We start from the raw sequence: 15,851 nt of genomic DNA on the forward strand, positions 1-15,851 counted from the left end.
GAGGGGATGAACAGACTGGGCGCAAACTAAGGGCAAGCAGAGAGAGCAAAGCAGGCATTTTACACTGCTCAGACCAGAGGGGGGAGGAGTGCAATCTCTTCCATTTCTGTGAAATGACTTTTACCCCAGTGTGGATATTCTATCTTGGCAGCAAGCCAGAAACAGCAGAGAAGATGAAAACAGCAGAGGTAAAGAATAAAACCCCAGAAAGCTAGAGTCCTTTGCAACAACAAAATGCGGTTCTGCACTTATATATTGTACCTAGGATATACTATAAGATATTTAATATGTATGGGAATGCCTGCCATCTAGGGGAGGGGGTGGAGGGAAGGAGGGGAAAAACTCTGAACAGAAGTGAGTACAAGGGATAATGTTGTAAAAAAAAAAAAAAAATTACCTATAAATACGTACTGTCAAAGAAAATGTTATAATTATAAAAATTAATTTAAAAAAAACAGAAAAAAAAAACAACAATGCTCACAGTTTACACTCATTTCCCAGTGTTCCTTTTCTGGATGTAGCTGATTCTGTCCGTTATTGATCAATTGGAATTGGATTAGCTCTTCTCTATGTTGAAGATATCCACTTCCATCAGAATACATCCTCATAAAGTACCATTGTTGAAGTGTATAATGATCCTCTAGTTCTACTCATTTCACTCAGCATCAGTTGGTATAAGTCTCTGTATTCATCCTGTTGGTCATTTCTTACAGAACAATAATATTCCATAACTTTCATATACCATAATTTACCCAACCATTCTCCAATTGACGGACATCCATTCATTTTCCTGTTTCTAGCCACTACGAAAAAGGGCTGCCACAAACATTTTGGCACATACAGGTCCCTTTCCCTTCTTTAGTATTTCCTTGGGATATAAGCCCAGTAGTAGTATGGCTGGGTCAAAGGGTATGCACAGTTTGATAACTTTTGGGCATAATTCCAGATTGCTCTCCAGAATGGTTGGATTCTTTCACAACTCCACCAACAATGCATCAGTGTCCCAGTTTTCCCACATCTCCTGCAACATTCATCATTATTTGTTCCTGTCATCTTAGCCAACCTGACTGGTGTATAATGATATCTCAGAGTTGTCTTAATTTGCATTTCTCTGATCAATAGTGATTTGGAGGGGAGTGCATCTTTTAAAGTAAATTTAAAGGGTGCTGAAGATCAGATAGTCTTGTCTTTTTACTAAAGTAAGAAGCAAGATTATCTACTGAGAATGAGGAGGTGTGATTGAATTCAGGAAGTGTAAAAGGTTGAGAATAACCCTCTTTGTAATTTGATGTATATGAAATGGAAGTGAATTTTAGGATGACTAATTTAGTAGGGATCCAGCTGAGGTTACATAGGCATGCAGCTGAAGTACACACAAGTGTTGAAAATAGCGAAACGCTAGCATTGATTTCCACTCTTCATTTGAAAGCTATTGTAGAGATAATACTTACACCTTCAGGAATTGTCTTAATTCAACAATGGATTAAAAAAATTTCAACCCATCTTCATATGATTTTTTATGTATTTAAAACTTTATTTTATTTATTTAAAATTTAAATGCAAAGCAAGAAAAAGGCAGAAAAAGAAAACAAAAGCATTGTCATGTACCTAGCAAAGCATAAGGGGGATTTGGAACATGTAACAATTAATTTCCATTCTCAGAAAACATATATCAGAATAGAAGACATATTTATAACTGTATATCTTTTCTTAGCTTCCTTTTACATTTTCTTATGTTATCTGTTGTGCACTTTTTATTTTAATTTTTTCCCCTTTCCTTCCCTCCCCTTCCTCAAGCAGTCTGCAATTAAGCATGGATATATTCATGTATACATACACACACATACATTTAAAACAATAATAATATAGGTGACATAAATGTTGATTTCTCTCTCTTGATTGAAATATTTGCTTGGCTTTATCTGAAATAAATGATTACTACCTCTACTTTTTTTTCTAATAAATTCTACTTCTGATCATTGTTGTTATGTTTGTTTATATCTCTTACTTCCTATTTCTGCTAACTCTTCAACTTTAGTTATCTCTTGCTATTATTTAATCTCCCAACACTTCCCCGTCTCTCTCTTATCTTCTCCTCTCATTCTTCCCTCTATCCATAGTATATAGAATATATTACTATATATACTGTATATAGTAGATAGTATATATTCCCTCCATCCATAGTATATAGAATTTTTTTCTAGAGTATAATAGAGTGCCTATATGAATTAATGATATATTGAATCATTTTATAATTGACTAATACAGAAATAGGCCCAATTTATTGAACTTTATGTGTATTGTTTTATAATTAATACATTATTAGAAAATACATACTTAGCCTATAAAGTCAGTTAAAAATGTCTCCAGTGCCTTCTTTCTGAATGCCGTTTTCTTCCTTGCTTAGAAGACAAAAGAGGGGAATAGCATACACCCACTATTCTCATCTTTTTTTTCCCTTTAAACTCCTTTAATCTTATGTGTAGTTTCTTGTTTGAATTTGGGTCTCATTCAAACAGCAAACTTTTATTAAGTTCCTCATATGTGTTGGGTGCTGTTCTAAATGCTGGAGATAGGAAAATAAGCAAAACGGTTCTTGACTTTAAGGGATTCACAATTTAATGGGGCAAATATCTACAAACAGGCTATATACTGGGATATAGGCGTAAATATAAATATAGGAATACATAGGGAGTAGTAAATAAAGGAAAAGCACTAGAATTAATAAAGCTTAGGAAAGGCTTTCTGTAAAAGATAGGATTTTATCTTTTTCTCCTCAAATACAAAGTAGACAACTTATAGATACACTGAGAAGCTATCATACTTCTATTCCCCAAAATTTTAACATTCTTTCCCAGCCATTGACTTGGCTGCTAAAATCTGGTAGATGGATAAAAAAAGAGGCAGCACCAGTTGTAAAGATTTGACTAATGGACACAAAACCCACATGAAGAGTGAATCTAGACTCATTCTAGAACACATTAGAGTCTTTTCCCCTCCCATTACTCCAAACCTTTCTTTTATTTCCTGAGCCTGGCTTGGACCTTGGCATTCCATTGAATTTGTTCTTTTAATTGGAACATTTGTGTTGTGTCTGTAACACTGGCACTGAAATAAAAACTATGCAATTAAAGAAGAAAAAAAGAAGAAAGGATAGGATTTTAGTTGAGCCTAAAGGATGCCAGGAAAATGAGTATTTGGTATGAAAGGGGGAGAGAACATTCTAGGCATGGAGGACAGCCAGAAAAAATGGCCAGAACCAGTGTTTTGTTCATGGAACAATCTGGAGGCCAGTGGCACTGAATCAGAGGACATGGTAAGGAGTAAAGTCTAAGAAGACTGGAAAGTTAGGAGGGAACTAAGTTATGAAGGGCTTTGCTGTTTTTATATTTGGGTATGGTGATTTAGTGAAAGGAATTTTTGGGATCTACCTCCTTGATGGCAGGACAAAAAAAGGCCATGTTGTGATAGATTTAGAGCTGGAAAGGAATCTTAGATTAATCTGGTTCAGTTTTATTGTTTTATGAACAAAGGAAATGGCCAAGAAAAGTTAAAAGACTTGCCCAGGTACACTGAAGTAGCAAATTACAGAGCTAGAAATTTAAAAAAAAAAAAAAAAAAAAAAAAAAAAAAAAAAAAAAAGGTCCTGATTTCTAATGTAGTACTCTTTCCATGGGACCATGCTGATGCACTAAAGACCCCTTTTCAAGTTAAAGAAAATAGCACAGCATCTGATATTTTCACTGAAGAGAATATTATTGAACCAAAATCTCTGTAGCCATTTGTCATAATTGGTTATTTGTAGTAAATTTTCAATGACCAATTCAGCAAAACAATAAGTCACTCATTGGGAAATAGAATTAGCCCTGTTACACCAAATTCTTTTTGTAATATGACATTGCCTTACTCTCTTAATCTCAAAAGTTTTTTTTTTTTTTTTTTCCATTCTTTGACAGATTGTTGGGCTTTTGTTTTTTGTTTTTGTACATCATCGAACCAAGGTGTCAAGTTAAGGAGCTATGGTCCCATGATATTAGGTGGTTAGAATAATTTCCCTAATGTAACAACAGAACTTTCACAAGTTTTATACATATCTAATTCCTGATTTCACCTCAAATATGTGGTTTGAAGGATACAATGAACCATTGCCACTTGAAATACTTCTTCATGGCCATTTGTTCTTGTATCTTGGAGGGAATTATACCTGTACTTTAATTCTAGGGTTTTTAATCTTTAAAAAACATTGCCTTTCTTTAGTAGTTATGGAAAAAGAATTCTATCCTTTTCTTTCTATAGGGTTATATTAATAGTATATGAAGCTGGAGTAAAAGAATGTATCTAAGATGCACATGCATGCTGCTTTTCCACCATGATGTTTAGGACACAAAATAGTTCATCCATGGTCTTCTATGGAATTATATGGCATATCTGAATAATGCTACTCTGTATCATATAAAACTCTTGCTATGGCTATTTTTTCTCAGACTATTTTTATAATCTGTTGTCTAGACTATAAATTGCAGTTGTATTGACAGCTTGTTCATCAGTGTTGGACAATCACTACAAATAGACATGTAGTGAAGTAAGCCAAGAAGTGAAAAATAAGCTGTTACCTTTGGTAAAGTACAGTTTTTAAAATGATTCCAAGTTTCTCCATGAAACAAAGGCTATTAATACTAGTAATAGTCTAGTGATGTTATATGATTTTGAGTCATGGAAGACTATACTCTCCAAAGGGCATCACCCAAAGGGCAACAGAAAAGCACATTAGTAGAATGAGCAGGCTGTAACACATTACAGATATGGAATTATGAAGAATTGTGAAGGATGTCATTTAGAGAAGTATATAACAAAGAACACACGAAGAGATGGGCCAACCATGTAAGGAGAATGAAGTACAATTGATTAAGAAGCTATATGTTTTTACCACATCAAGAAACTTGACTTGAGAGGGTCCTCTCGTACAGAGGTTGAACCTGCCTAATGAATTTACTGGACCAAGGTTTATATGGGATGGTCATGTCAGAATAGATTGTGGTCTACATTGATAGAGAAATTACACCTACATTAATGAAATCAAACATCTGGATTATTGGACCATATATATGTACATATGCATTTTTTTTCTCTCATTAGAATATAAACTCTAGATGTTGGAAACCCTGCTTTGTTTTTATTTATCTATTATACCTCACATATTGTCTGCATAATAAATGTTTTTGTTGATTATCATGGTCCATCCTCTCTTGATTTCTTTGTAAATGAATATCCATTTCTTTTGATATTTTGTTTAAAAAGTGTTTTCTTCACAGCAACCTTGTGAAATTATTACAGAGGAGCATGTTTTAGTGGAAAGACTGGAGTCATGAAGACCTGGGTTTATATTTCATTTCTTACACTTTCTATAGATGTTTGACATTAGACCAACCACTGAAATCTTCTTTTAGCCTCAATTTTTTCCATCTGTGAAACGTGATGTCTGTATAGACATTTATTATATAATTTATATAATCAATTAATCAACTTAATATATTTATATCAATTATTCAATTGTATTATTAATCAAATACCGATATATAAATCAAGTAATAAATCAATGATTAAAGAACCACATTGTGGTACATGGATGTAGTGGAATACTTTGCTGTAAGAAACAATGAGCAGGATGAATTCAGAGAAGCATGCTAAGATTTACACATATGGAAACAAAATGAAGTAAAACACAGCAAGGAAAACATGATATACAGTAAGTATAGCAATGTAAATGAAACGAAGAATAATTACAACTCAATTGAAGCTGAATGTTGCAAAATTATAGAACAAAAAGATGTGAGAAGATACTTTACTCCCCCTTTCCCTCTCCACAGCTAGGAAATTTTGGAGCAAGTATTTGAATCCAGGTGTCAAATACAATACTCCTTCCTCTGCATCACACAGAATTGTAAAGAAACTATTCCTTCAACTTTAAAGTACCACATTCATTATTATTTCCAAAGGAGAAAGATTGTGAGATGTTGATGGAGAGAATTGTACCCATGCCAGTGTCGTCGCCCATCTTTTGAAGTATTGAAGGAATACCATGTTAAAAACCTTTTAAGTCCAAATTTAATTTCATAATTGCATTATAGGGTAAGGCTTACAGCTAATCATATTGAATTTTGTAAGAATTAACAAGTCTTGCTTTGTCAAAGAAGAAAATGGATGGTATTTTTTTATTCTGCCCTGGGGGATTAACAGTGTCTTTAGTTGGCAGATACAAAAATGTTATTTCCACTTCCTGATTGGAACTTAGTTGTCTTCTGTTTATACTGAATGTTGCTATTTATTGAAGAGAGAGACTTAAATTAGAAGTTTAAAGATGAGAATGGTAGTCTCATGATTTAAATGATTTTTTTCTTCTCCATATGACTTAGCTTATATAAATTTTAGTTGAGTTGAAATAGGAAAGCGTTTTTATATTCTGCTTGAGTACTTGAACACCATGATGTTTGAAAAGTTATGTTTAAAATGGAGTATCAGCCAGATGTTCCCCTCAAAAGGGAACCAGCAAATCACCCTGAGAGACATGAGATAATTGAGAGACAAGTTAAACCATTGTCACCACCAAATTTACTCTTTTCCTTCATATCCTAATTAATTTAGCCCAGTACACTCCACCCCAAGAGCTCTGAGTATAGAGAGAGTCTTCAGACTCCAAGTCTCATCTTTAGTCTTTTCCCCTCAACTATCTCTGAGGGAGTAGTCAGATCATTTCAACCTATCACCCTTTATTGTACCTTCTCTTGTGACAAAGAAAAGCTGTCAAAATTCTATGTGTGTAATTTTTTATCTTAACCTTACACTTCTCTGCCATGAAATTCAAGAAATAATTCATTGTCTCTTCTGTGGTACTCTCATTGCTTTCTGAGTCATTCAGCCTTCACCAATAGTGCTATCTAGCTGTCTACATTAGCTTGCTTTCTTTCCTTTATTTTCTTGATGTATATTTTTAGAAGATCATTGGTCAGTTTGGTTATTTTTATTGTAAAATTTCAAATTAATATCCAAATTTGAGAACATCGTAATTCTGATATTATTTTTGTCTTCTCACAGTTTCTTTAACATAGATTGTTCTTATGGTCAGTTTGCACGTGATACAATGAAACCAAAGAGATGTATTCCTATTTTGTTAGAGATTTGGAAAACGTTTTATATTTTCAACTATACTTTGGAATTCTTTTGAAAACTATTCATATAATTTAACAGTTATCTATTGAGAAAAAGCTCTTGTGATATATATTTTCCAATTCCTTATATATTTTGGATATTAGATTTTTATTAGTGATATAAAATGCACATGTTTCCCAGTCTACCACTTATTTTCTAACTCTATCAACGTAGACTTGATTGATGTAAAATCATTTATTTTCTGTAGTTAGTACTGTCAGTTTTAACTTTTGTGATTTCCTCTTTCTGAAATTTTCTTTGCAAAAAAATAGTCATTTAATAGTTAATACTGAAATAATTAAAATGTCTTACTTCTGGACCAGTTTAGGATTAACATTGGTGTTCTCTTTATTCTTGAGCTGGATTTTTTTTTTTTTTTGGCCACTTCTGCATTGCAAAATGTTTCTATATAAGAAAAAGCATGATTTGTAAACATCTAGACAGCCATTCTTTGAGAAACAAACCTAGAAAAAAGTTTTGAGCTTTTTGAGTGATTACATCTTTCAAAAGGGAGGAACTAACCCCATTAACAGGAATGAGCTGGTTGCTGCAGTGGAAATTAGAAAATCTGGAAAGATGACTTCTCCTTAGAACTTGTAATAGAGGAGTCTATTTATAATCTGATACGTATCCTTGATATTTGATAAGCAGATTTAAGAGAATTCAGAGGAAAGGTAGAATCTGATTGGGTAAAATGCTTCAGGGAAGGTCAGCTTAGCAGAGTTGAGAAATGCTCTAGAATGAAATTTTGAAGAAACAAAAGATAACACTTCCATTTAGGAAAGGAAAATGGGATTTGTCTGAAGAGACCATGTGGATAAAAAGGGAATACCCCAGCAAATTTATTCTAGGTGACAAAAGAAACACAGGAGAATGTGGCAGTCCTATAAATAGTGAGCTTAGGCTGCTATGAAAAACTCAGGTCAATAGAAAGGAAGATTTGTCTTTTGGTAGAAAAAGGGCTTTTGGAGTACAACAGAAGATGTGGTATTTGTTTCTGTTTTCTCTGCAAAGGAGAACACACTGAAAACAACAGAACAAAAATGCTGAACAGAGAGTTGGTATTCAAGAAAAGTAAGAGAGGTCCTTTTTTATTTTATTAATTCAGTTTTATTTTATTTTCAATTCCAAATTCTTTTCCCTTCTTCATCTCATTAAGAAGACAAGAAAAATAGAATTCATTATAGACATGGAAAAAAAATTTCCACATTGGCCGTATTCTCCTCCCATAAAAAAGAAGGCAAGAAAAAGAAAGAAGTAGAATAAAATATACTTCTGTTCTTTGAGTCCATTACTTATTTATCTCTAGTTACCTACCCTGAGTTTTAGAATAATGGTAATTATTATACTGATTGGAGTTAATAGCTTTCAGTTAATTATCTTTATAATATTGTGTTTTTATTGTTATAATATTGTAAATTGCTTCTTAGTTCTGCTCACTTCACTCTCTGAGTTCATACAAGCCTGCCTAAGTTTCTTCTGAAATCTCTTTCATCATTTCTTATATCACAATAGAATAAATAGCTACAATACAGCTATTGGGTGTACAAAATAGCATATCTGTGCAAAATAGCCCAGATGCTATCCTTTGCATCTATAGAGTATAACTTATTCAGCTGTTCTTTGATTGTTGAATGTCTTTAGCTTTCAGCTCTTTGCCATCACCAAAAGAGCTACTATAAATATTTTTGTACATCTGTATCTTTCCCTCTTTTTTTTTTTTTTTTTTTTTTGATATTTTTTGGGTATAGATCTTGTGGTGATATTGTTGGATCAAAGTTAATTTCAAACTGCTTTCTTATATGGTTGGATTAGTTCATGGTTCCAATAATGCAGTAGTGTCATTCCCATTTTCACATCTCAAGCATTTATCGTTCTCTTTCTCTCTCTCTCTCTCTCTCTCGTCGCGTCTCTCCTCGTCTCTCATCTCTCTTCTCTCTCTCGTCATTTCTAATGAATGTGAGATGTGACCATCAATTTGTTTTACATTTGCATTTCCTTTAATTATTAGTGATTTAGAGATTTTTTTCTTATGACTATTAATAGTTTATCCTTCTCTTCTTTATCCTATCCTCCCCCTTTAAAAGTCTGTTTTGCTTCTGACCACTGCCTCCCTCTTATTCTCCTCCACTTTGCCTTATTACATTTTCCTCCTATTTCTTTATTGGCTAAGATAAGTTTCTGTACCCAGATATTTTGCTATGTATATTCTTCCCTCCTTGAATCAGCTCAGATAAAAGTGAGGTTCAAGTATTGCTCACTTCTTCTCCACTGTCCCTTCCATTGTATCTGTTGTAGTATTCTTTCTTATCCATTCCATTATTCTTTTTAAATCATTCAAACATAATAGAATCACACTCAAACTTTTTGTCTGGTTAGAGTTCCTCTAAAAACTTTGATAGTAAAGTTCTAAGAGATTACATGCATCATCACCCTAAATAAGAATGTAAAATGTTTAACTTGGTAAATATTTTTCATTAATGTTTACCTTTTTGTGGTGATTTGGAATCTTGTTGTTTGCATGTCCAATTTTCTTTTTGATTCTGATCTTATCAATAATATTTGAAAGACCTCTGTAAAAGTATCAGTTTGTTCCCACTGTAGAATTATACTGATTTTTAACTGTTCTTAATTGTAATTGTTTCTTTGCCTTCTGATATCGCATATTCTTAGCCCTCCTTACCTTCATAGTGATGGCAACTAAATCTTGTGTGATCTTGATTGTAGCTCTATTGTATTTGAATGATCTCTTTCTGGCTGCTTGCAGTATACTATGATATTCTTGGGAATTTTTATTTTGAGATTTCTTTCAAGAGGTGATTAGTAGATTTTTAAAATTTCTACTTTATTATCTGGTTCTAAGACATCTAGGGAATTTTGAGATTTCTTGAAATGTGCTTTTACTACTTTCCCATTTTTTTGTTCATAAATAGTCCAATGATTCTTAAATGATTTGATCTTTTCTCAATCTATTTTCTAGCTCACTTGTTTTTTTTCCTATATATATTTTACATCCTAGATATATTTTACATCTCATTTTTTCTGGTCTACACCAGGAAGAACCCTTGCTCTCCTGTAGTCACAAGCAATAGCACTCCTCTTGGTCCTGGAATTATGACCAGGTTCCCAGTTCCCCTGCTGCTGTAAGTGCTAGTATTCATCTTTGTGCTCTAACTGCTACCTAGAAATGTATATGATGTTAAACTTGTCAGTGGCAGCTGTATCCAGGGCTAGCCACAGAGTCCTCTGGCTATTTGTCTGACCTCTTTTCCATCTCTTAGGTTGAAGCTCCCAAACCTCCTGCTGTGGTCTCATGTATGCATTCTATATAAACTTCTCTCCCTCCTCCACATCTGCATCTTTCATTGTCTTACACCCACTATTAACAGGGAGGCATCTGGAATCTTTTTCTGATCAATGTCTGACCCCTTCCCACTTCTGGACTGAATGTTTCCAAATGTGTTGTTGCTGGTACTTTGGCCACTATGGCCACTAGATTGCCACCCCAGTATTACGGAGCTTTCCTGAGACCTCCTAAGTTTTCTTAGGCCAGAAAAATCTCTCACTCTGACGTTTTGTTGGCTTTTCACTTTAAAATTTGAGTTGAGGCTTTATTATAAAGTTGCTTGAATGGGAATATTAAGAGAGTTCAATTGAATTGCTGCCTCTAATCTGCCATTTTGACTATGCATTCAAATTTGCCTTTATTCTTACTAAGCTAAATTTTAAAAAATTATTTTCAATTTTTATAGGTCTGGCCTATTTTTTAATTTGCTGACATTTGTATTTATAATTCTGCCATTCAGTGTATTAGTTCTCTCTCCCCCTGTCATGATGTTATTTGAAATTTTAAATACCATGCTTGTATTAACTTCATCTACCTCATGGCTTAAAATGTTAAATAGACCAGAGCTAAGAAGAATTCCATGGTATTTCACTATTTACCTCTAGATTAACATTGATCTAATGATAATTACTTTCTGGAACTGGTTGTAACTTAATGTAATACAAATGTTCTGCATTTCTTAAATCAGTTTCTTAATACCTCTTACCTGACCTTGTAGACACCAACTTACTCTATTAGACTTGCTCTTAACATTTGCATTTCTGGGTTCCCAAAGAAAGTTCATTACCATACAGCTTATATTCAGATTCTTTCAAGATGCTAGGGCTAACTGTGAAAGGAAAATATTTTCCCCTTATTTACCACTTTAACTGTTGAGATCCTACAAAGTATATTTCTAGTTACACAAATGGGCACTCACAATGATATATTCAGGTCTTAAACACAATCAGAAATAATATGACAGATACATATATATTAAAGCAAATGCTTTAATAAGTCATACATGAGTCATACTTTTCCACCATGCATTCAGAGTCTTTGAGGAAGAGCTGTTCTGAAAGTTGTTAGTTTTGAAAATGAGCTTAGTGTTAAGTTCTTAACACTGTCCAACTTACTGTTTTCTATCCTTGAAACTGTTTCTTTTACTCATTTTTCTAGTTTCAATAAAATTTTTTTCTGTGCCCTTTTAAATCATCAAATTGTTGACATGCAAATGAAGCAATATCCTAAATCTTTTTACCAAGTGATTTGTCTTTATATTTATGCCAGTGAATTTTCTGTACAGACCTAATCAAATCACATTTGAAAACTGTTTCTTCACCAAATGTTCCTCTACGATTAAACTGCCACATTTTTCTTGAGTCAAATAGAATTGTTTCTTAAATACTTTATTTACTCTTTTGGTTCTACAGTAGAACTGTATAATCAACATAGGCATTCACTCTAGTGATGGAGATGGCGACTTTATGTCTGCCCATTTTGTGTGTCTCTTTTTTGTTCATGTTCTAATACAGGAGGCCTACCCACCCAACAATGTTCTCAGGGTCTTCTCTTTGTTTTATTGTCATTATATGGATATCAGTATGTACTTAATTCCTAAACCATGGCAATGAAAATGTCACAGGTAGATAATTTTGTTTGAATGAGGTTATTTCTGCATTGAAGAAACAAAGCTCTTTGCCTACAACCAGAAAGATTTTATATAATTTGAAATTATATGAAATAATTATAAAATTGGGGAAACTCATTTAATCGCATTAGCCAAGCTTTTTCAAATAGGGCTTATTGCAGATAAAATATTCCAATGGTCCTGTGAAATATTCTTGTGATTTGTGAGAGAAAATTTCTTCAGATATATAGCTATTGTGGAATAAAAGAGTTAAGTTGAGAATCTAGTGATTCTCTTTGCATTATTCTGGGCCATAGACTAACTGTCTTTGCCAGCTTACAAGGTATTATAATTTTTTTCCATGATTACATAATCCAGGTAGGTGGTTATCTGTCATATAATTAGAAAATGCTGTGTGAATATATTGTTAATGACAAATACAGCTACACTAAAATGTGTTTATAAAAGTTCATGTTCTACATTTCTAGTTACCCAAAAAGCAATGTGCTTTTTGTAATAATGAGCACATCTATAGTTTGACCACTGAACAGTATATTAAATTTTTTCTTACATATTTTTTTTCTGTTTTAATAGAACTTTAGCCCTTAATTTAAATTTTCCCCCTTTTATGCTTTTAAAGATTTCATTAAAATTCATGGAATGGGTAGTTTCTTATAACTTAATGTAAAAGATCAAACTCCAAGTAGTGCTGATCATTTACCTAGCTTGCATCAGTATTAGCTGCAATGATTGGGACCTTTTGGAACTCTAAGTCTTTTATTTAACTCTAGTCATGTTGCAATTTCTGTCCAACTGCTTGTTCTGAGTTATTAACAAAATGTTCCTCCATCTCTTCCTACCACCACCGTCCTCAAGTATGAGCAGCATAGAGATGCTTATTTCTTAACTCACTATACTTGTCCTACATTAGTATATTTATTTCTAAAATGATGAAAGTGGTTTTGAGTTCTTACCCATGCCTTTCCTTTATGCTATATCATAAATATACATATATATATACACATGTATGTGTTTGTGTTTCTAGAGCATTTGGGAACTTGGGCATCTGAGTTTGTGTTTGAAATTTGCCAGTAAACCTTGAAATTATACAATTTTGAACAATCAAAATCTTACTTCTGTGCATAATACACACTAAAGGAGTCTGGGACTCCATTTATAATTATAAAGGGAATTTAGATTGCTAGGCTTGTGATTCTGTTATTAATTAATGAGAGGGTGGAATGATGGATAAAGATCCAACCTTCCAGAAGAGTTAAAGTCCAGTCTTTGATAGATTCTGACTCTATGACTGTGGATAAGTCATTTGTCATCTCAGTTTCTTAGGTAACTTTCCAAAACTAGAAACTAATAGTGGGAATTTCTTTTTTTGTGGGGTTCCCTATACCTAAGAATCACAGGTCCAGGTTTTTTTTTTTTTTTTGTTGTTGTTGTTGTTGTTGTTTTTAAGTTAATGTTGGACTAACATTGATGTGGTATTTATTTATTAACTTTATTATTTTGACCATTTGTGTATTTGTGAATTTTTTTATGTAAGAAAAAAACATTTTAGAAGCATCAAGAGTGAGCCTTTTTTTAAAGATACTAATCCAAGTATGTAAAATTATATAAATTTGTCTATAAATTTATCACATTTTTAAAGTCAAAATGATGTGAGGTTACTTTGTTTTTTGTTCTTGCATTTCTTCACCCTCTTAACTATAAATTATCTTGTATTTGTTTTTTTGTTTTGTTTTCCACAAAGGTGTCCTTAAGGATTACTTGAGAGAGCTTCCTTCTCCTTTGATAACCAAGCAGCTCTATGAGGCAGTGTTAGATGCCATGGCCAAAAATCCTTTGAAAATGACTGGAAATGGTTGTGAAAATGACCCAAGCGACTCTAAGCACACTGTTGAACTTCTGGATTGTTTGCCTGATATTGAAAAGGTAAGCAGCATGATTAGTAATCAGTGTGATGACAGTGGACAACAATTGATGCTAGAACTATATGTGCTGGTCTCCACTTTTAGTTTTCATGGAATTGGTAGGTCTAACTTATACTCCTTTTACTTTAACAGTCTGGTAAATTAAGTTTTATGTATACTAAGGCCACTTTTCCAGGTTGTTTCCTTTAGAATCAGGTAAAGTATTGTTGATAGTATGCTTTGGAAGCCATCTCTGAGTAGCAGTACTATTGAGATCTAAAATAAGAATAAGAAATTGAGATAACCATGTGGTTTTGAATGCTTTTGTTTTTTAATATAATTTTTTTACTAATATTGGATTTTGGTCCTGATGAACATTTTCTTTGATCAATTACTATAATCTGTCAGTATTTTTTTTAACATTTTAAAGTCCATAGTCATTGACAGATTTGAAAAAAATGTGCAACATTCTGAAAAACTAATTTCTGTATAATGACATTAAAACATTTAAAGAATTATTTCCCAAGAAATTCTTGTCTTTCCCCTCTGAATAAATTTGTTATTTTGTCTAGTGCCATAAAGTACAACACAGCTTTGTGATCATTTGGTATAATACTAAATCTGTAGAATAATCTAAGTAGTATCACAATTTGTATTATAATCATGTAGTTGAGTCATGAACTTTGGATAGTTCTCCATTCATTTAGGTCTTTATTTCTGTGTTGAATATTTTGTAGTTGTATTTGTGCAAATCTTGAGTTTATTTTCATGGTATGACTCATTTTCTGAATTTTGTATTTATTTTGAATGTAATTTTTTTTATTTTTTAGCATTTCTTCCCTGATTTTGCTAGTATTATAATTTTCTTTTTATATTTGCAAATGTATTTTGTGGTCTTCTATTTACTGAACTTATATTAAACATCTCACTTTTTTTCACTTATCCTCTAGAACTTTTTAGACTCTTATGACATTCAAATAAGAATAATTTCTCCTTTTTGCTGATATTTATTCTCTCTATTTATTTCTTATTTCTTATCGCTCTAATTAGCGTGTATAGCACTATTTCAAGCAAAACCTCTTTCCTTTATCTACAAAGCAATTTGGGAAGGCTTCAAGTTTTCCTTTATTCTTAGTAATGCCAGCTCTTGACTTAAAGATGTGTTTTGCTGATTTTAAAGGACCCTTTTTGTCTATCATTTTTTAGGCATTTTTTAATATTAAATACAAAATAAAAAGCAGAATAGAAAAAGAAAAACAGAAAAAGAAAATAAACAAAACATTGTCAGGTTCCCAGCAGAACATCAGAGAAGATTCAAAAAATATAACAATAATTTTCTATTTCAAGAAAGCATATATAGTAATAAAAGAAATCCATCTTTTCTTTGCTTCCTTGTAAGTTATTCTTTTGTTCTCTGATGTACACTTTTTATTTTATTCTTTTTCAGCTTCTCCCCTCTACCGCTTCTTGCCCCAAGCAGGCAACAGTTAGACACACACACACACACACACACACACACACACACACACACACACACACATATATATATATGTAAAACAGAGACACACATGTATTCCTACACACATACATGTATCTATATACACCTATACATATCTACATACATATCCACATATACTCAGATACACACACATGTAATGTATATATATGCATACATATGCATTTACTCATATGTAAGCATGCATCTAAAACTATTAATATGGCTGACATATAATGTAGATTTTTCTCTTTTTTAAATTTTAAAATTTGA

At 32.6% G+C, this 15,851-nt stretch overlaps 1 protein-coding gene across 1 annotated transcript in view; it reads left to right on the top strand.

The window, feature by feature from the left end:
• Nucleotides 1-15,851, top strand: part of SYDE2 (synapse defective Rho GTPase homolog 2) — an 81,868-nt gene that overhangs the window by 52,090 nt on the left and 13,927 nt on the right. The window contains 1 exon segment of the mRNA XM_074266350.1: nt 13,924-14,105. Within this exon segment, the coding sequence (XP_074122451.1) occupies nt 13,924-14,105 (182 nt within the window).

Source organism: Sminthopsis crassicaudata, chromosome 4 (genome assembly GCF_048593235.1).
Source record: "Sminthopsis crassicaudata isolate SCR6 chromosome 4, ASM4859323v1, whole genome shotgun sequence".
Classification (NCBI taxonomy): Eukaryota; Metazoa; Chordata; class Mammalia; order Dasyuromorphia; family Dasyuridae; genus Sminthopsis; species Sminthopsis crassicaudata.